At 41.6% G+C, this 22515-nt stretch overlaps 1 protein-coding gene across 8 annotated transcripts in view; it reads left to right on the forward strand.

Moving 5' to 3' along the window:
• The window catches only part of LOC141989520 (kinesin light chain 1), a 121010-nt gene that overhangs the window by 92896 nt on the left and 5599 nt on the right, over window positions 1-22515 (forward strand). For 4 of the 8 annotated variants that reach the window (XM_074956320.1, XM_074956316.1, XM_074956313.1 and 1 more), the window contains 2 exons: window positions 15105-15266; window positions 20686-20816. In XM_074956320.1, the coding sequence (XP_074812421.1) occupies window positions 15105-15266; window positions 20686-20816 (293 nt within the window). Of the gene's footprint in view, window positions 1-15104; window positions 15267-19244; window positions 19802-20685; window positions 20817-22515 lie in introns of those variants that run through there. The other 4 variants (XM_074956312.1, XM_074956314.1, XM_074956315.1 and 1 more) reach the window with 3 other exon arrangements.

The raw sequence follows: 22515 nt of genomic DNA on the forward strand, positions 1-22515 counted from the left end.
AGTACCTCTTTTTGTTGTAAATACACCAATTTGTAGCTGAAATGTTTCAAAACCTATTATTGCAGGATCAGGATCATGTACTATTTTTTGCTGCTGTAGAAGCAGACTGCCAGGAATAGGAAAGAGCAAAGGAGTTACTGACAAACCTTATACCCAAAAATGTGCTGATGACATCAACATTAGTTGATTGTTTTGACGCACAAAGAAGAATCCAATCCATTCCTCCATGACAAACAGAAGGAAAATCTGAGTGTTTGCCAAGTAGAAAAGGACAAAATCAGTAAGCTTGAAGGAAGATACTAGAGGAAAAAAAATCTTGATATATCCCCTTTTTAATATAAATACACAAAAATGCTCCTGCATAAGGTTTTTGATATACCTTTTATCCAAGTGAGATTTTAAAGTAAAATAGCAGTTCTTCAAGCAGTGTCCTTGTAAGTGCTTCACTTAAGGTGCACTTGTGTCCTGCGCCTTTGATTGGAGATTTTTGGTAGCAATGCCTGTTCAGCCCTCACATGCACCCCATGCATTCTCGTGCATCATGCTAGGCTATATGGCATTAAACTGAGGGCAGTTGGCCTGTATCTTCTCAACCACCATTGACTTGAAACGGAGTCTGCAATGAGTGCCTGTTCTCTGTTTAGCATTTAGATAGATAGTTTTATAGTTACTTACCTTTTAGTGTTTCCTTTTTCTTTTCTTTCTTAATAAAAAATCCTTTTATTCTTAGATAGATATTTGTTTAGTACTACTTCTTGGGATTGTCTCATTGTTTTTTCTTGGGAATGGTGGGTTCCCTAGGATTTGAGAGGTGCCTCTTCTGCTGTGAGGCTATTCCAATCAGTGACAGGCTTTCCCAGTGCCTCCACTCTTTGGGGATACCCATATTCCTAGTAAGTGCAAGATCTGCACATCTTTCAAGGGTAAATCCCGAAAAAATAGGGAAACCAAATTTAAATGTCTGATGATGGAGGAAGACTTATGTCGAGCTTCAGATCCAGGGGCGGAGGATCCCACTGTACATAGACCTCCCAGTAGTGCTATTGCTCTGTCCACATCAAGATCTCAGTTACCAGAAACCGTGAGAGCGGTAGACAGTACCATGGTACTAAGTACTTCTGTTGTACTGAAGTCCTCATCTGCATCTTCCTCTAAACAGAAGAGGTAGGGAGTAAATCTGCAAGAGGATCTGTCAGTGACACAAGAGGACTATGGAGATCTCAGGTCCCAAGGGGAGTTCCATGTAGGCTCTGATTGATGCTGGTACTGCAAAGGCAAAGAAAAAAACTCAATCTAAGGCAGACTCCGTACCAAGTTTGGGTACCCAGACGCTAACTGGCAGAGATATGGGTGAAAAGAGTTATCATTCCATCCAGGAACAACACTCAGTACCAATATTGAGGAAGTCAGCTGTACCGGGGTGGCTAGACCTCATATGGTACTGAGCGAATCGTAACTGACGTGCTCCTGGGTGCCCAGCACGTGGTGCTAGCTACATCAGTACTGAAGCCACCCTTCACAGAGTCTCTCCTGAGCCAGTCTTTGTTATCATCAGCAGGTGTTCAGGTAACTGTCACATTCCAGCTTGCTGTCCAGACCACTTGCCTTGAAACCTTGGGTGCCTCACAATGCTTTGCTGTGATAGCTTCCAAACAGGGCCACTCACAAACAGCATGCAGATCACACCCTGAGTGCCTGTGTATAGTTGCAGTCCTGGTCCAGCAACTCTGACATCAGCAATACTCTGGCTTCCAGGAGCCTCGGTTACTTCTTGCCGGGTGACCCCAACATGCTCCTAGTCCTGAATTTCCTAAATGTGTGTTCTCCATGGCCGAGTCCTCTCTTGGACTGTTCAGATATTATACGTCTATTGGCCTTGTAAGGGGTCAATATTCAACAGTTTACTGCTTTAACTGGAGTTACCCAAACATTTCAGTTTAAACACAACACTGGATTAGTTTTGATTAAAAATAAAAAAGTTTATTTAACTTCAAAGAGAGAGATTTGAAATGAGTACAAGTATAAGGTGTTAAAGTCAGAAACGATTACAAGAGAAATAAAGATAACTAGCTTTCTAGTATCTAAAACTTAAATTAGACTTAGTTCAAGGTAAAATCCTTACCACATGTTTCCAGCAACATTGCTGACCAAATTCTCAGGTCAGGATCCCCCTGCCCCTCCCTGGAAGTCAAAGGAATGGTTCCTTTGTTGTTCCTTGCTAAAATGCAGATCCATCTGTTCTTTCCCCTGACATGCGATTGCCAATCAACTTTGACTCCTGGCTAGAGATGTTAACTTGTCCTTTGTCTTTGAGGAACAGGTTTACCCTCTCCCCAGATTTGTCTGGTAAACACGTCAGTCATATTTTCAGCGTCTGTTCATATAATATTGCTACACACATTTCAGCATGATATTACTGACCAGTGAGTTATTAGTTTTCAAATGATACCTCACAAGGCATATTTTGTACAAAGATTATTACAATAGTGGGTAGTATGTGGAAGTGAACTCTTCAGATTTTCACATCTCAGTGCAAAGTTTCCCTGTCTATTCTAAAACACATCACTACCCCTCCTACACTGATGTTTTACAAGAGACTAGACCTTAAAAGGACACCCTCATGGCAGGAACACAGATGCCTCCACCTATACCTTTGGGCCCCCACCAAGCGGCCTTTCTGGGATCCGTGGTCGTTCTGTCGCCCGCAATTTGCAATAGGGTCTTCACACCACTGGAGGGAAGAGAGAAGGACCGATTTTCCTCAGTCCCCTCTACTACCACCCATGTCAGAGGAAGAGCAAGAAGCAAGGATGGACAAGGGAGATGACACCTCATATGAATATTTCCTCCTCTTTACCTGATGAAGCTGTGATGCTTCCATCACCTTCTATGGCAGATAACTTGAGACAGTTTCAGGAACTGATGAAGCAAATTGCTTACAGGCTTCAGATTCCCTTAGAGAGATTTCAAGAGCCCATAAACTCCTAGATATTTTACAGACTTCATCATCCATGACAATTGCCATTCCAGTGAATGAAGCTCTTATGGAGCTCACTAAGACTATTTGACAAACCCAGCTTTGACACAGTCTGCCTGCAACAGATAAAAAGTATTATGTTCCTGCCTGGGAATCAGAGTTTCTTTCACACAACTCTGAACTCTCTAGTAGTAGGGGCCATTAATGAAAGAGGCAAGCAACATAGCTCTAAGTCCATCCCATACAGCAAGGTCCACAAGAGGCTCGATGTTTTTGGTTGCAGAATCTATGCTTTAGCCACAATTCAGTTCTGAATAATGAACTATCAGGCACTCATGGCCAAGTACACTTAGGCCTGGTCTACACTGGGGGGGATCGATCTAAGATATGCAATTTCAGCTACGAGAATAGCGTAGCTGAAGTCCACATATCTTAGATCGACTTAGAATCACTTACTTCGCGTCCTCATGGTGTGGGATCGACGGCAGAGCGATTGGGGATCGATTTATCGCGTCTACACTAGACGCGATAAATCGATACCTGATAGATTGATCACTACCAGCCGATCCGGCAGATAGTGTAGACGTGGCCTCACATTACAACACATGTAATTCCTTTATTGAGCATCTGGAACATCGTAGCCAGTTTAAAGCCACCATTCAAGAGGGTCAGCTGCTAATGAAGACATCGCTCCAGCAGGGGCGGCAGGTTTGTAGAATTTTTGGTGGTGCCCAGAACGGGTCCAAGACCTGCTCCCCCACACACACCTGCCTTATAAGCTGGTATATATATTTTTTAAATGTGAGGGCTCCGGGGTGGGGCTGGTGATGAGGGGCTTGGGCTATGGGAGGTGCTCAAGCAGAGGGTTGGAGTGTGGGAGTGAGGGCTTTGGGGTGGGGCTGGGATGAGGGGTTCATGGTACAGGAGGGGGCTCAGGGCTGGGGCAGAGAGTTGGGTGGCGGGGGTGAGGGCTCTGGCTGGGGGTATGGGCTCTGGGGTGGGGCAGGGCCAGGGCCAGGGATGAGCAGTTTGGGGTGCAGGCAGGCTGCCCCAGGGCTGGGACCAGAGAGGAGGACTCCCCCCAGCCCTCTCCCTCTTGGCAGCAGTGAGCTCTGGGGGAGGAGACCCCCTTTTCCCCCCCAGCAGCACACTCGCTTCGCACCGCTGTCACTGTACATGCTCCTAGGGATCCTCTCAGGTCCAGGAAGCCCCTTTGCCTCCCCTATGGTGGGTGCTGGGGGGGTGGGGTTGGCTGCCATCACGTGTCCACCTCCTCCCCTGCTGCTGCCCCTCACTGGGGATGGGGATGGGGCTGCCCCTTGCCCAGCAGGGGCAGGAGCGGTGACTGCAGGCAGGGGGGGGGCCCCTGTGCTGGTGGAGGGTCCTGTCGGAAAAGGGAAGGGTTCGTCTGTCTGAGGCAGAAGGGGCACAGTCAGGGTCAGCCTGCCCTGGCAGTAGTGGTTGGGGGGTGCTAGGACCCTGCGGCAGCAGTTGATGCCGGGAGCCAGCAAAGTGGAGTGCAGCACAGAGTTGCAGGGTGCAGGCGACTGCTGCCCAGGATGCAGGCAGGAAGGCTCGTGGGAGGTGCGTGGGGGCAGCAAGCAGTGCCGGGGGAGAGACCCAGCCTCAAACATTGTTGGAGTTGTGCCCCCAGGCCCTGAATATTGCTGGAGCTTGGGCACCACGGGCCCATATAACTCACCGCCCCTGTGCTCCAGGCCTCCTTAGATGCAACATATACTGCAGCACAGTCTATATTATCTGCAGTGGTCATGAGAAGATTGTCTTGGCTGCAGATGTTGGGCTTTCCGAAAGAGGTTCAAAGTACCATTGAAGACCTCCCATTTGACTGTCACAAGCTGTTTGCAGGTGCAACGGATAGCTTTTAAAGGACTTGAGAGTCACGCTGAGATCCTTTGGAATCTATACTCATGTAAATAAGAGAAAATACAGTAGATCTTAAATGACACAAAGCGCACACCCAGCCCTGTATTCAACATGCCATAGACCTTTTGAAGCCCTGGTCAAGCGACCTAGGTACTCCAAAAAAAGAAACCCCTATCAGCTACAGCTACATTCTCCCAGCCATCCATGTCCTCAAGGTGACAATTTTGATGGCTTGGTCAAGAGTCTCAATCATCCAGTTGATGGGACTATACAACTGCAACGTCCTATCCCCCTCCCTCATTTTGGATGCTGCCTTTCCTATTTTTAGGATGTGTGGGAGCATATAACTTTGGACAAATGGATTTTGGAAGCCATAACTTCTGGTTACACTATCCATTTCCAGGCTATCCCTACTACCCATCCCCGTCCCTCTTCAGGGACCTCTCTCATGATCAGTTATTAGAACAAGAAGTGACCTCACTTCTAAGTTTAGGAGCAATAGCACCAGTTCCTGTGCAACATAGAGGAACAGGATTCTCCTTAAAATACTTTTATATCCAAAAAGAAGGGAGGGTGGAGATCGATTTTTAGACCTCAGGTCTCTAAATGGATACATAAAACAGCAAAAATTCAGGAGGGTGACATTGGCAGTAATAATTCCGTTGTTAGAATTAGATTGGTTTGTGACCCTTGACCTACAAGACACACATTTTCATGTCACTATTCATTCATCATACAGAATGTTTCTTTGTTTCTTAATCAATAGCAAACACTATCAGTACAGTGTGCTTCCTTTTGGACTATCTTTGGCACCAAGGGTGTTCTTAATTATTCTGGCAATAGTTGCCGCCCTCCTGCGTTGTTTGAGCATATTTATTTTCCTATACCTAGACAATAGGATCTGCCTTTGAATAAGCCAATCAGGAGATGCCGGAGTCAATAAAGATCATGTGTTCTCTGTTTCACAGTCTGGGCCTTCAGATCAGACAGTCTATTTTGACTCCATGTCAGTGTCTAGATTTCAGAGGGCTTCTTTGTATGCACTGACAAACACCATACCTACCTTCCAGGTGATTTCTCACACTAGCTGACCTCATCTCAAGGATTCAGGGCAGTCCTCAAGTTGCAATAAGAGATTGCCTTCAACTGCTGGGACACATGCCCACATGTGTCTTTGTAGTGCACCATGCCAGGTTACATCTCCACGGTCTACAGGGATGGCTTTGAACGGTTTACAAACCCAGCAAACATAATATAGGCAGGTTATTTTGTGTTCCCCAGTGGATTCCACACTCACTCAATTGGTGGAAGGATCCAACCAACACTTGCACAGGTGTTCCTTCCGTTCATTCAGATTCCCCCTACTGTGATGATATCAGGTGCTTTGCTTTTGGGTTAGGGGGCACATCTAGGATCTCAGAAGATGTGGGGCAAATGGTCACTACAGGAGCAGCTTCTCCACATATTCCTTTTGGAATTGAGTAGTCAAAAATACGTGCATAAACTTTCTATCTCTAATCAGACTGAAGTCAGTAAAGATAATCACTGACAACATGGCATGTGTGCGAGGAGCGCCAGGAGCTGGGAGTTCTGGTGCCGCAGATCAGGTCTGAGGACAACACCATCGTCACCCCGAACGCCAGGGGCATGCTGGAGAGGACCCTGAAGGCAGCCATCCACTCGCTGTACATGGAAGCCCTGAAGCGTAAACTGGACCAGGGTAAAGCCTTCGAACTGACCAGCAAGTGGGACGCCAGCAACCACTTCCTCGCCGGGGGCAGCTTCACCCGTTTCGCCGACTGGCGGCTCATCCACCACGTCCAGCTCAACTGCGTCCCGCTCAACGGAGCCGTCCGCCACAGTAACCGAGACAAGCGTCGCAGGAAGTGCGGCTACTCCGAGACCCTGCCCCACGTCCTGTGCAGCTGCAAGCCCCGCTCCAGAGCCTGGCAGCTGCGCCACAACACCATCCAGAACCGCCTAGTAAAAGCCATCGCACCGCGCTGGGGGAAGTCGCCGTAAACTGCGCCATCCCTGGTACTGACCGCCAGTTGCGACCCGACGTGGTAGTCACCGACGAGGCCCAGAAAAAGATCATCCTCGTCGACATCACGTTCTCCTTCAAGAACAGGACCCCGGCCTTCCGCGAAGCCCGAGCTCCTAAGCTGGAAAAATACGCCCCTCTGGCCGACACCCTGAGAGCAAAGGGCTACGAGGTGCAGATGGATGCATTGATCGTTGGAGCCCTAGGCGCTTGGGACCCCTGCAACGAGCATGTCCTGCGGACCTGTGGGATCGGTCGACGCTACGCACAGCTCAAGCGGTGCCTCGTGGTCTCAGACATCATCCGATGGTCCAGGGACATCTACATCGAACACAGCACCAGCCACTGACAGTACCAGGAGGTGTGAGCCGGTACGACATCGTGCATCAACTATGGGAAAGGGACTGAAAGGCTTTTTCCATTGGACCATATGAACTGGAACCATAAACTCACTGAACATTAAATCCCACCAAATGAGGGTAGATCCATCCCCATCGTCGTATCCACTCATTATACTCCACACCTGAACGTAGCCATTATATGGACAACATACCACCATATTTCAATGTCTGTACTTTGACCGGTTAAACTTTTACCCCCAATCGGGGAGATTGCAGATTATGTATTCCTTATGCCACCTGTTCCTAAACTGAATTTCGCACCCCTTGATAATCTGTACCTTATTCCCTGATAACCAGAAACTTCTATGCTTAAATTCTGTACCATTTTCTTTTTACTTCAACATTATCTTAATAAAATTATTAAATCTGTTCTTATCAGCTGTCAGGGAGGAGCACCATTCCCCATCTCTCTGTTCCAAAGCAGTAAAACTCTGGAATTGATGCACAGCCAACCACATAGTCATCTCTGCTTCTTACATCCCAGGTATTCAAAACACCATGACAGACTATTTCAGCAGATGTTTTTCTTATGTATGAATGGGAATTGAACTCCAGAGTCCTTCACATGATATTCTCAGTTAGGGGTTCCCAGAGGCAGATCTGTTTGCCACAGCAGCCAATTCAAAATGCATCATGTTATTGCTCCAGAGGGGGTCTTGATCCTGTATTCCTAGGAAATGCATTTGTCATAGCATGGACAAAAGGACTTCTGTGTGCATATCCAATGCTGTTATTACTGAACGTTCTCAACAAGATTGGGCCAGGGTTATAATGATAGCACTAAAGTGGCCAAGACAAGTCTGGTATCCCTATCTCATCAGAGTCACCTGTTGTCCTTCTTGGAAGCTTCCAGTCAGTCCTTACCTACTGACTCAAGATGCAGGTCAAATGCTTCACCCCAGTTTACGGATTCTGAGGTTCCAAGCAGAGAGAGAGAGTTGGTAGGTCCCATGGGAAGCAGGTCTAAGGGGAAAAACAGTTCGAGAGAGTTGGCAGTTTTTCAAAGAAACATTAAGGACACGAGTAAACTATCCCACTGCGTAGAAAGGATAGGAAGTATAGCAAGACGCCACTGTGGCTTAACCAGGGGATCTTCAATGATCTGAAACTCAAAAAAGAGTTCTACAAACAGTGGAAACTAGGTCAGATTACAAAGGATGAATATAAACAAACAACACAAGCATGTAGGGACAAAATTAGAAAGGTCAAGGCACAAAACAAGATTAAACTAGCTGAAGACATAAAGGGTAACGAAAACATTCTACAGATACATTAGAAGCAAGAGGAAGACTAAAGACAGGGTAGGTCCATTACTCACTGAGGGGTGAAAGACAATAACAGAAAATGTGGAAATGGCAGAAGTGCTAAATGACGTTTTTTGTTCCAATTTTCACCAAAAAAGTTAGTAATGGTTGGATGTCTAACATAGTGAACACCAGTGAAAATGAGGTATCATCTGAGGCTAAAATAGGGAAAGAACAAGTTAAAAATTACTTAAGTTAGATGTCTTCAAGTCAACAGGGCCTGACAAAATATATCCTAAAATACTCAAGGAGCTGACAGAGGAGATATCTGAGCCATTAGCAATTATCTTCAAAAACTCATAGAAGACTGGAGAGATTCCAGAGAACTGGAAGAGGGGAAATAGAGTGCCAGGCTATAAAAAGGGGAATAAGGACAACCTGGGGAATTACAGAGTAGACATCTTAACTTCCTTCTCCGGAAAGATAATGGAGTAAATAAGCAAGTAAACAATTTGCAAACATCTAGAAGATGGTGATAAGTAACATGAACATGGATTTGTCAAGAACAAATCATGTCAAACCAACCTAATAGCTTTCTTTGATGGGGTAAAAAGCCTTGTGGATAGGGGGGAAGCAGTAGTTGTGGTATATCTTGACTTTAGTAAGGCTTTTGATACTGTCTCACATGACCTTCTCATAAACAAACTAGGGAAATACAGCCTAGATGGAGCTACTATAAGGTGGGTACATAACTGGTTGGAAAACTGTTCCCAGAGAGTAATCATCAGTGGTTCACAGTCAAGTTGGAAGGGCATATCATGTGGGGTCCCACAGGGATTGGTCCAAGTCTGTTCAATGTCTTCATCAATGATTTAGGTAATGGCATAGAGAGTACACATATAAAGTTTGCGGACGATACCAAGCTGGGAGGGGTTGCAAGTGCTTTGGAGGATAGCATTAAAAGTCAAAATGATCTGGACAAACTGGATAAGTGTCTGAAGTAAATAGGATGAAATTCAAGAAGGAAAAATGCAAAGCACTCTAATTAGAAGGAGCAATTAATTGCACACATACAAAATGGGAAATGACTGCCTAGGAAGTAGTACTGCAGAAAGGGATCTGGGGGTTTATAGTGGATCACAAGCTAAATATGAGTCAACAGTGTAACACTCTTGCAAAAAAAGCAAACATCATTCTGGGATGTATAAGCGGGAGTGTTGTAAGCAAGACACAAGAAGTAATTTTTCCGTTATACTCCACGCTAGATAAGGCCTCAGCTGGAGTATTGTGTCCAGTTCTGGGCGCCATATTCAGGAAGGATGTGGACAAATTAGAGAGAGGAGAGCAACAAAAATGATTAAATGCTTAGAAAGCATGACCTCTGAGGAAAGATGGAAAAAACTGGGCTTGTTTAGTGTAGAAAAGAGAAGACTGCAGGGGGATATAACAGTTTTCAAGTATGTAAAAGGTTGAAAATTTGTTCTCATAAACCTCTGAGGTTAGGATAAGAAACAATGGGCTTAAATTGCAGCAAGGGAGATTTAGGTTGGACATTAGGAAAATCTTCCTGTCAGGGTGGCTAAGCACAGGAACAAATTGCCTGGGGAGGTTGTGCCATCTCCACTGCGGGTTTTTAAGAACAGGTTAGACAAACACCTGTCACGAATGGTCTAGTTACCATGTAGTCTTGCCTTGAGTTGCAGGGACTAGAGTAGAAGGCGGATTGCGGTCCCTTCCAGTCTTACACTTCAGTGATTTGATGGTTCTTGGGGATAGAGGGCCTTGTTCCTCAAATGCACAAGAAGTTTTATTAAATAATAGAAAACTATCTACAAGAAATACTTTGGAAACAATACCATCTTTGGTGTAACAGTCATCATATTTCATCAACTCACTCTCCTCTTCATAGGGCACTGGATTACCTGTTGGAATGGAAAATGTTTCTGTGAATTGTATTAAGGTTCACTTAGCACGAATAACAGGCTTTCACACACCCATGGAGGGTGTTTCTTTCTTTGCTCACCCAACTACATCAAGATTTCTGAGAGGTTTGTCAAATATGTTCCCACAAATCAGAAACCCTGCTCCTAGCTGGGACCTGAACCTAGTCCTTAATGACCTTATGAAGCCTATGTTTGAACCTCTAGCTACATGTTTGTTTTAAGATTTATTTATGAAGACAGCCTGTCTGATACTGTTCTCTTCTTCCCAAAGAGTAGGAGAATTGAGGGCTTTAATGGCAGACTCCCTATTTCAGTGTTTTCCAGAGAGAAAGTGTCGCTACAGGCCTATCCAAGATTCTTACCTAATGTGTCCTCAGAATGCCACATTAATCAAACCAGTCATCTCCTGGTTTTCTTCCAAAACAACATCAGATTAGTCAAGAAGCTATATTCCATACTCTGTATGTAAGGAAGGTGTTAACTTTCTGCTGGACAGGACCAAACCATTTAGAAAATCTCCTGTTTTTGTCTATAATGGATACAAACAAGGGTTTGGTAATTTCGAAACGGAGATTGTCAAAGTGGTTCTCTGGTTGTATTAAGACTGGTATGATAGAACTCATGTCCAACCCCCTTTGAGAGATTTAGCACATTCTACAAGAGCACTGTCTACATCAATTGCATTACTTAAGGACGTACCAATTGTAAACATATGTAGAGTGGCAACTTGGTCCTCTGTTTCATACTCTTGTCTGATTATGTCGTGGTGTCTTTGGAAAGATCAGATGCGGCTGTGGGCAAGTTAGTTCTCTTCTGTATTGGACTCTGCGCTGAACCTTCTGCCTCCTTCGGGGGATACTGCTCAGGAGTCATCTGAAGTTGAGCACCCAGAGGGACACTACTCAAAGAAGAAGAGGTTACGCATCTTGTGTAGTAACCGGAGTTCTTGGAGATGTGTCCCTCTGTTGGTGCTCCACTATCTGCCTTCTTCCCCTCTGCTTTGGAGTCATCCTTATGGGACTTCGTGGTGGAGAAGGAGTTGAGGGCAGTTTTCCCACACAGTCCATATAGCTTCTTCTTGAAAGATGAGGATGTGTGGGGTGCATGGGCGGGCTGAATGGGCACCTCTACCAAAAATCTATTGTCAAAGGCGCAGGGTGCAAGTGCACCTGAAGTGGACCACTCACAGGGACACCCATTTCAAACAACTCCATTTACTGCACAAGGTGAGTAACCTCTCTGTATGCCTATTGTCTCCTGAGCAACAAAACTTTCACTTGGTGTTTTGTTCTGATTTGGTTAATATCACTTCATGTGATTACATGCATATTAGAAAAGTTATGACATAGTTAACCAGGTAAATGGCAATGAGTATAAGAAATTATAGGCATCACTGGCAGGTAGGCCTATAGTTGTTTGCCTAAGACTTAGCATTATAAACCACCATTTTTAGTGGCTTATAACTTCGCCTGAATGGTTAAAGTCTGGCAGAATTTTCTTTCTATGCATTTTCCCTGCATCAGGATGGATTTTTTTAAATGTTTCAGCACAAAGGGTTCAGCTGTTTCTGAGAATAAGGTTAGGTGAAAGTATTATTTTAAAAAAAAATTGGCAAAACAAAGTTCCAACCATTTCTTAGAAGAGCTCTAGTGCCGTTCAGGTTTTGGACCAGAATTTGACATTTGGTAGGGAGTTTCTTTGTAGGATCAAAGAAATGCTTTTTGATGTCCCAGAAAAATCAGCCCAGATATGGCTTACTAATAAGCGTCTGAAAATCACCCATTGCATATGATCAGTAGAGCTTGTTAAAGATTTCAAGTATCAGAGGAGTAGCCGTGTTAGTCTGGATCTGTAAAAGCGGCAAAGAGTCCGGTGGCACCTTATAGACTAACAGACGTATTGGAGCATAAGCTTTCGTGGGTGAATACCCACTTTGTCGGATGCACGTTAAAGGTTTGCAGCTGAAATCCCTGAATATTCCATTTGTATGGAGCATGCTCTAGTCCCACAGAGCTCCAAACCGTGCCAGCTGCATTCACAAGCACAGAGCTAGTTTCAGATATGAGGGTTGATGCATTTACTAACAGCAGCTGCCACTGCCCTGTTGGTCTAGATGAAGGCACATGTTAAAGTAAAGGGGAAACAGGGTTGGCACTGCCACCCTGTTATGCTAAAAGTAGAGATAGTTCCCCCTCTCCTCGTGGGCTTGAGGCAACAGCACTTCTTGGCTGGTGTGCTGAGGGTGCCACCTTCTGTTTCAGTTTACTTTCACTACTGAGGTAGGTGTGCTGGACTCCAGGAAAAGATTATGCTTCAAGTCTCATCTCTTTCATGGACTACTGAAGTCTTGTGCAATTTGCATTTCTTATTGAGCAAGTCAAGCAGTAAAGTATAATTCTCCTAATCTTATATTCTGCTAAATAAGGTTGCACGTGTTCTGTTCTGTCAGAACTAGAAATAGAACCCAGTATTGCATCTGTCACATGGCTCTTTAAGCCACATTTATGTCTTCTGGGTTGTGGGCTGCCCCCGGGGGCTGGTGCAGCCCTCGGACTAGGTTAAAGCAGCTTTGTGGGATGCTCTAATTTACAGCAGCCTGTTGGCTCACAGTCCAGAATTGCAGAGTGTTGCAGCCACTTCCCCTGCTAGGGGGTTGGCCCAGGATCCCCGCTGGTGCTGGCGGAAGGGGGGTGCCACATGGCCCGGGACCTTCGCTGGCACTGGAGGGAGGGGGATGGGTGATGGCACGTGGCCTGGGACCCAAACTGCGGGGAGGGTTGGCAGGGATCACAGGTTCTCTACCTGGGTCCGCGTGTCCCTGCAGCTCGTATGGGGAAGGGCAGCCAGGGGGGCACTGCGTGCTGCCCACCACAAGTGCTGGATCCACAGCTCCCATTGTCCAGGAACTACAGCCAATGGGAGCTTTGGGGATGGCACCTGCGAGCAGTGTGTGGAGCCCCCTGTCCCCTCTGCCTAGGAGTTGCAGGGACATGCCAGTGGAAGCCGGATAGCTCCCCCCCCACAGGTAAGCGCTGCTTCGCGCCCCAGCCTTGCCCCAGCCCTGAGTCCTCTCCCACATGCTGAAACTGCTGCTACTGCAGAAGTCACGGAGGTCCTGGAAGGTCACAAAATCTGTGACCTCCGTGACAGACACGCAGCCTTAATCGTGGTCTTGTGCTTCCCATGTGCTGGGGGAATTAACACTGTGTTTTTAGAATGAATGTGCCAAATCTATTATGTTTTTCTGTGCTCACTGTAACCACTAGAACCCTAGAGCCAGCAATAGTACCCAGGCTTTTGATTCCAGACTTCTGTGTGCTGTCTGAAAGAGTTGGATAAGCCACTGGCAAAGTGTCATGTCCCCCTCTAGTGACTGATGGACATAGAGGATTACATACTGCTAGTGCAGTTAGTTAGTTATTTACACTTTTAGCTCAAGTAGTAGAGGTCTGTGTAATTGATTCAAAGGTTTTGGGTTTCAGTCCTGTTAATGACCCATACAGAGCGTCTTTATGGTTCCACTTAATGGAATTTCTGTTTCTTCGGTTTACTTTTCTAAAAAACTAGGCATTTGTGTACAAAAAGCTACTTTTAAAATGTCAGTTACAAAGTGCAAGTACTCAAAATTAAGAAATGCCCAAATTAATGTTTTCTATGTGACTTCGCTTCCTTGTCTGTATATTATGATAATCTTTGTGTGATCATATATTATTTGACCCATGCTTCATTCACTGCACAAGGTGGACCGTGAATGAGGCAGAAAGTTGCAAGAGAAAGGATGTTCTCTTGTGACAAACTTACTGAGCTGGGTTCTGTTCCTGGCTGAGCAACAAACATCACTTTGATGCTGGGTAAGATTATCATAGTGCATACGCATAGTAGCTCAAATTAAGCTTGCAAGCTTACTTTTGGCATTTCCTGACATGATTTGTTGTCTTAGCAACTTAAATATTTTTAGTGTAGTTTTTTGTATCTAACATACTTTGTATTTCTTTCAGTAATCCTTTTAGAAATTCAGAAAGTGTACCTGATGTATCCTTTATCAGGAAACTATCTATTGCACTGGCAAAAGATTGGAGTCAATAAAGTCTCTCTTTTCCATCTCTACTTTGATCCTGTTCTATGGTTATAATTAAATTTTCATAATAAAATTCATTACTGTTAAAATTTTGGCACAAGAGAACACTTTTTAATAGAAAGGTTATACAACAGCTGGGTTTTTTTAATGTAACACTTTGTGTTGGGCTTTTTAAACTTGAACTCAATGTTCTTTACAAAGATAGGTAAACATTACTAACCCCATTTAACATATGGGAAAACCAAGGAAAAGAGAGAATGTGTTTCCATGTTAGTGATCTAACAGGCGCCTTAGTACCAAGCAGATACGTGAAATGCTTGAGGTAAGTCACTGACAGTCAGGAGAAGAACCCCAACCCTGCTAACTCCCAGGCCTGTGCTCAGTCCAACTGTTTTGCTTTATGTTGCATTGATGTTTGTAATAGATCAGTTATAAAGTATTGAAAATTGTATTAGGTTCAGCGTGAGTTTAATGTATCACTGATTTTTTCGTTAACTTGGTTACTTTTCCCCCCTTTGCCTGTCTCACAGGGTCTTGACAATGTTCACAAACAGAGAGTTGCTGAAGTGCTAAATGACCCCGAGAGCATAGAAAAAAGGCGAAGCCGAGAAAGCCTCAATGTCGATGTGGTAAAGTACGAAAGTGGCCCTGATGGAGGCGAGGAAGTGAGTATGAGCGTAGAATGGAATGGGGTAAGTACAGTACACAGTTGAAGAAAATAGTGGTAAATTTTCTAGACTATAACAGGAATTCCTTTGTCCAGTTGTCATTCCATTGTGTTTTCAAAGTAGTTTTCCTACTTCATCTACTTTACACTTTGTAATTCTGCAGAATTAAGAATTAAAGAATAAGATCTTGCATTTAGTAAATTCTTTTTAAATTGTCCACAATGTTTTGTCCTGAAAAGTAAAATTTCTTTAGGAATTTCAAGCAGCTGGGCTTAACTATGAGCATTTGAATGCTGATTGAGTGTCCTGGTGTTTGTTGGGTGCATAATCCCTAGTCTGTGGTTTTCTCAATAGATTGGCAATTAATTTACTTCTGCTTATTTGCTCTCTTTATATCATCCTTGCCTGTAGGTTAAATGCGTCCAGCAGGTACCACTATGGAATTAGGGATATTAAAACATCACTGATTTTTAAAGTAAATAAAAACAATCAGTTTAAGACTTAAAAACTACTCCAGTCACCCCTCTCCCAACCTTGTCAGAGAAAATGACCTGTAACTTTGTTTCCAGTTATGGAAGAAGGGTGATCCATAATCTGCTTTTGTATGTGCTGTCGTTACTGGGTCATGGCAATTTGACAGCAAAGATACATTTTTTTAAATGAAATGTATATCTCCACTTCCCATGCACTCCTTTAGAATTTATAATTAAAGTGAGGCCTTATTCTATCTTGTGATGTCTTGTTCCACTACCTAACATAACATCTGTGTCACGAGTTAGAACAACAAAAACTTTTAAAAACAGATATGTTTGTAACGTGTAATTAACTATGCATTTTTTACCCTTTTTTATGTCTTTCATGCTTTTATTTAATACTGTTTACTTAATTTTGTTTGCTCCGGTTATTGACTTTCTTATTGTGTATTCTGTTGCTGCCAAGGGAATGTACTTAGTGCAGGCAGTCAAACTGTTAATTCACTATAAGCTATAGTTCTGCTAAAAGCACTGATACATTTTGCCAAATTGCTGAAGTGATAGGTTTGTCTGACTACTTTTGCTTTTGCTTTAGGGTGTTTATCCTACTTTATAAACTAGAATGCTTCTAAAGTTCATTTCTCTTACAACAGTTTTTCAATCACTTGCAAGAAGCTTTTAAAGCCAACTTTTTAAAAAACTTAACACTTGCTGAATTTGCCTGGGGAATGTTCTCTCCATCTTTGGTTGCTTTTGTCATTTATCAAATGACATTTCCTTGGCATTGGTATTCACCGTTTCAAGACAGTCAATCAGCATCTGTTGTGAATAATTAATGTTGCATCATTAGTGTCCCCACAATAAGTTTTGTAACTCCTTTTATCTTAATTTTGTCCACTCAGCATTAGAACTGTGTACTGTACTCCTCCCTTAATTTCTGCCGTACTTTGCATGCCTTTGTGTGTTCTAAGTGAATAAAACCTTTTTTTTACTGTTTGCTTTTAATTAAAACAAGCATGCAGATTTTGGAATGATAAAGAACCTTCTGGAAAAATACAAAATGGTATTTCTAGGTCAATATTTGAATGAAACCTAAACTGATAAAAATCTGTTGACCTAAAAAATTAATTTTCCTTTAGGGACCAGAATTAAGGAAGTGTTGATTTTTATAAAGTCTGGGAATTGCACCATTCATTTTAAAAATGTGGCATCACTTTTTCTGATATACCTGGGACTATCCTTGAAGTCTTTAAACCATGATTTGAGGACTTCAGTAGCTCAGACATAGGTGAGAGGTTTTTCGCAGGAGTGGGTGGGTGAGATTCTGTGGCCTGCGTTGTGCAGGAGGTCAGACTAGATGGTCATAATGGTCCCTTCTGACCTTAATATCTATGAATCTATTTACAGTCCACATTTTCTTCATCACTTGAGAGAGTTTGTTCATACACACACTAAAAACAAGAAACTTCCCGGCATTGTTTTCTACCTTATTTTAATGCTGCTCTTTTCTGTACCTGTAGGATGTGGTGTCACCTTTCCCTCATCTCTTCTCTCCACACAGATATTCTGCTTCTCAGACAGGAAGTACTATTGAATTTCTATCGTAGGCAATTTACTTTGTTTACAGAGACCAAAGGAAGTGCCTGTTCTGGTAAAAACCTTCTGATGTGCATCTGTACTCTTGAGTTGGCTCAAGAATTTGGCTCTCAGACAAAACAGTGTTAGGGTTTAGGAATAGCGCAATTTATAGAGTAGTTGAAATTTTTTTAAACTTTGACTTTTCAGTGAGAAATGTTCTGCAGTTTTTGAACAGCAATGCACAGAAGTAGTAATTTTGTGAGGGTATACACAATAAAAGAGGATACTGCAATTAAAGTAATTACCCACATGTAGTATAGCTTAGAAAAGAACTGTATGCTTTTGGGGTAGTGTCCTATAGGAACTGAAAAGTCTGTTTTTAACAAATAAATCTATAGCTAAATACTAAGACACACTTTGTTTAGTAAAATTGATGGAATGTATATTGTATACTAACACTTCTAAAACTTGCACATATTTATGGAACAATACACTGTTCTCATAACTTTTTATCAGTTTTAAACTTTTACAATTTGAAATTGTAGTTAGAGAGTTCCTTTCATAAACATTTAAAAAATGTTTTCTTATACTGACTTTTCCAGATAAGCCTGAGCTCTTGCCCCATGTCTGTCTCAAAAACTGAAGGAGATTTTTTATACAGTGGCTATAAAGCTGAAATTCTGGCTACCTTGAGAACTGTTGATGTGAACATGCCTATTTTAAGATGCAAGGAATAATTTGCCTTTTTATTCATGGAATCATGTAACTAAAATATAGAGTTCAGGTTCAAATCGGGTGACCAGATATCCCGATTTTATAGAGACAGTCCCAATATTTGGGGCGGCTTCTTATATAGGCTCCTATTACCCTCCCACCCCGGTCCCGATTTTTCACACTTGCTATCTGGTCACCCTAGATTCAAAGCTGCTGAATTTCCATAAGCACTTCTTGAATCATTATAGCTGAAATGTCTTTATGTAATTCTAAACAAAATACAAAATCTAATTTGATAATAGACCTCTGTCATCAGGTGAAGATTTGATTGCAACTCCCAGTTAGTTTTCAATCACTGGTAGTAGGGCATTTTTTTGTAAAATATCTATTATTGGTATTCACTCTACTTCCTACAGAGAGATGCCATCATCACTAAACAAAAATCTTAATTGATATCCTTGTCCATTTTCCTAGAGTTGAGAAAGGAAAGCCTAAGAATTCAACTACCCAGTCACTTCTGTAGGTGGTTCTTTCAGTTCAACTTTGAGGTCCATTAGGCAGGGCAGTGTGTGGAAACTTGCGTGTTAGTATTTTCCTTATGAATTTTATTTTTTAAAAATATATACATGATAATACATAAACAGTCCCATGGATTCTTATTACCTCAAAGAAGTAGATGGAATTTTATTTGTTTGTTTAGAGGGGTGAGGGAAACACTTTTCCTTTCTAGTGTTGTGGAGAAAAAAATTCCTGACAGAAGTTAAAGCTTAAATGAATGCACCTTGTTCTGTTAATTTCTTTTAAATCTTGTATTAAGTTTTTCCTTTTAATTTTGGCTTTTGTATTCTTTTCAACTGGAAAAAAAAGCATTCTTTCCCCTGCGTATATTACACATGATGTGTTTATAATATAGAAGCAATTTCTGGTTTTTAAAAATCTGCTTTTCTCTTATTTACAGATATTAATTTAATAAAAGCCTGGATCTCTTTTGGTAATTTTTGTATGATACATGTTAGTGAAATAGGTTAAAGTATGTAAACAAACAACTACCTTTTTGGTAATTGCAAGGATCTGTGAATGGCAGCACTTACAGGTGCAATCCCAAATCTTTAATTTAAAAAAAGACCTCCAGCACATGACCTAGAAATACTGTAAACATAACTGTTCAAAATTGAAAACTGTTGAACTTTTCCCAACAGTTTCATTCAGTTTTTCTCTCTCCATTTCTGTCTGACAGGCCTAGATGCCTTTTGTGATTCTTATACTGTCTCCTGCATGACGGGCGTGCACCATCTTCAAGCTTTAACTTCTCTCTTCAGTACTGACTGCTGTGTTTTAGAAATCCCTTACGATTTTTGTCAGAGCTACACTTTCTTGTAAACTGGCCATTCCTTCAGTGCTATGTCTTTTATTCGGTTTCTTATTTCTGTACATGTGTAGCTTTGCTAGATATGTATCTAGTCATACAGAATGTGTTATTACAACCATTTGCTGTGTAATACTTAAGTAAAAAGTAAGAATGAACTTTATAAGTAGCTGTTCACTATGAAAAAGGTAGTTAAAAGTATCACACAAGGTATTATTAAAATAGCATGATGGTGACCTTTACAGAATAAAACGTAAAAGTAAGGCATGTGCTCCAAATGCTTTAAAATATATTTAGAGACCTATAATGTGGTTAACATCAATATGGAACTCTGGATGTCTTCACTTATGGTTATTCTAAAGTAGCATTGCTGTTTAGTCTTTGTGTGAAATTTTGGCAATTATGCTTTTCTCTACTAATCTTGGTGTTCAGTGATTTGTGTATCTGTCTTTCTCTAATAAACTCACTCCAACTGATGTCTGTCTTTGTCTGCTTAGTAGTACTTTCTCCTTTTACAGTCCTTACTTTCAAACGGTAGCCATATAGGATTTCTAGATGTAGCAAGTGGTTACTTATCTTACTAAACTGTTGATTTTTTAAGAGAAAACAATAATTCTTTGGCATACAAATTTGATATGTACTTAAGAGTTAGAAACTTCTGTGGCATAAAATGTGAATTTAATGTGCGGAAAGTTGTCATTTCATCTTGTTTTATATTTTTCTGAAACATGGTGAAAGAAAACTGAAATACAAGAATCTAAATATATATATATATATATTTCTGATCATAAGTGGTTCCTAAGTTTTTAATAAACTTAACTTATAGAATTCACTAAATATGTTTAGTGCACATGGCCTAGATAGTTGAACAAAAATAATAAAATAGTTCATTCAGACCTTGATAGAATGCTGTTGCTTGATACTGTACTCACCTTTCCCATATGACTGCATCAAAGTAAACATGAAATGTTATGGTGGTGGTGAAGGTGTTGGTATGCATTTGTGAATCATGTATACTTTGAGATTATTTTTTTAACTGTTATGAATCATAGTTAACTATAAATTGAATAGATTTTCATATTTCTGAAATCCTTGTGATAAGTAGGCACTGTTAAGTCTGAATGCTGACAGTAGTCTTCTTGATAAAATACAATTTATATGTCATTTAAAAATATTTATATAATTTGGCACTATTACCTATTGGTAGCAGAACATAAGTATTTTGACTATACATGTTGTTGTTGTTGTTAATTCAGCTGTGGGGGAGGGGCAAAAACTGTTGCAGTTTCACATTTGTTCAAATTTTTTTCAGGATGGCACTGGATCTTTAAAACGCAGTGGTTCCTTTAGCAAGCTCCGTGCTTCAATTAGACGCAGCAGTGAGAAGCTGGTTAGAAAGCTGAAGGGAGGAAGTTCACGAGACAGTGAACCAAAGAATCCTGGGTAATTATTTATTCTTAGATGAGCTGGTGTGCTCCCAGTTCGTGCCCATTTTGTAGCCTAGCACTGATCAAGATAGCCTTTTCTCTTGTGGCTATTATCTACCTTTACTGCATGTAGAATTGTAGTTCATAAAAAGGTCTTAAACATATTGTATTCCTTACTGAAAAGTGATATAGGGAATAATTTAACTCTATGCTGACGGTTCCTTAATATTAACAGCGGAAAAAAATTAATTTATTTTCGTATTTATTGCTCAGTTGTTGTTTTTTTACAGAACTTGCAACTTCTTAAAGGAGGATGCTTAGCATGATGGCAGCTCTAAGAAAAAGCTTTATTTAGAACGTGTTTATATAGTCAGAGTATTATTGGTGCACTTTATTAAATTGCTAAATTTCTTTTTTCCCAGAGAATAAATTAAGTTGCCCATACTTTATTCTTAAGTACTGTAGTGAGAAAAGAGGTGTGGGGGCAGGGGTTGTTTGTTTTTTGGTGTTTTATTTTTATTTTTTGCTTCAGTAGAACTCACGACTAGCATAGCATTATGAATAGTTAATGTATTAAAAATAAAGGTCAGTGTTAACACAATTTGACATCAAACTTTTTAAATCTAAGAATCTGGTTCTATACAAACAGAATGCATTTCACATATTGTATGTATTAATTTTCTACTAACATTTAAACTTGCTCTTTATCAGGAGTATAGAAGTGGAAAGCTACTGTTAAAGCGAACAAAATGTTACCTCTCAATCCTTAGTGTTGAGGGAAAACGTTTACTGGAAGTCAGCATAAACAATCATTTTTAGTCACGCTTCACTTAGAAACTAAGGCCTAGTGTACCTAAAAAGTTAGGTCAACTCAGCTATGTGGCTCAAGGATGTGAAAAATCCACAGCTCTGAGCAACATGGTTAAGCTGACCTAAATCCTGGTGTAGACAGCACTAGGTCGATGGAAGAATTTTTCTATCAACCTCGCTACTGCCTCTTCGGGAATGGGTCGCCTATGTTATGGGACAACCTCTTCTGTCAGCTTAAGCCTTAGGTAGTGTCTACACTGAAGTGCTACAGTGGTGCAACTGCAGCGTTTCAAATGTAAACAATCCCTAAGAAGGATTAACTACTGAAACATCCACATTTCAAAGGGCAGAAAATAGTGTCAAAAAAACTCTTAACTATTAAATATATATGTACTGTAAATTCAGTGAATCAAGAATTTTACCACATGCTATTAGCTACATGTTATGTGTTAAATTCTCACACCTCTGAAGTCAGTGGCAAAACTTCCACTGAATTTAAGGAGGGGAGGCACTGTGTATTTTCATGGCTTTAAGTGTATTTATAATTCCTGCTGATGCACAAAACGATATGTTCATCTGTTTACATATTGCACTATGCAAACTGAAACATTCATCACAGAATTGAGGCTAAGCATTACCTTTTTCCTTAATAGTCTTACAGTTCTAGCAGCATATCAGGTTTAGCATTGAATACTTTTTTCACTTTGGAAAACAGACCAATTTGGTTCCCAGCTACAACTGTTAGAACAGCATTGCTTTATTGAGCTTCTGTTTAAAAGTTCTAAATAAGAGAACTTGGGCTGTCTTCATCTGCTGGAATAACAATCTGAATGAGTGAGTCCATATGATAAATACATTTAGAAGTATTTATGTAGTAATATAAATTGGTTTGTGATGTCTGGGGC

The sequence above is a fragment of the Natator depressus genome, chromosome 6, assembly GCF_965152275.1.
Source record: "Natator depressus isolate rNatDep1 chromosome 6, rNatDep2.hap1, whole genome shotgun sequence".
NCBI classification, from domain to species: Eukaryota; Metazoa; Chordata; order Testudines; family Cheloniidae; genus Natator; species Natator depressus.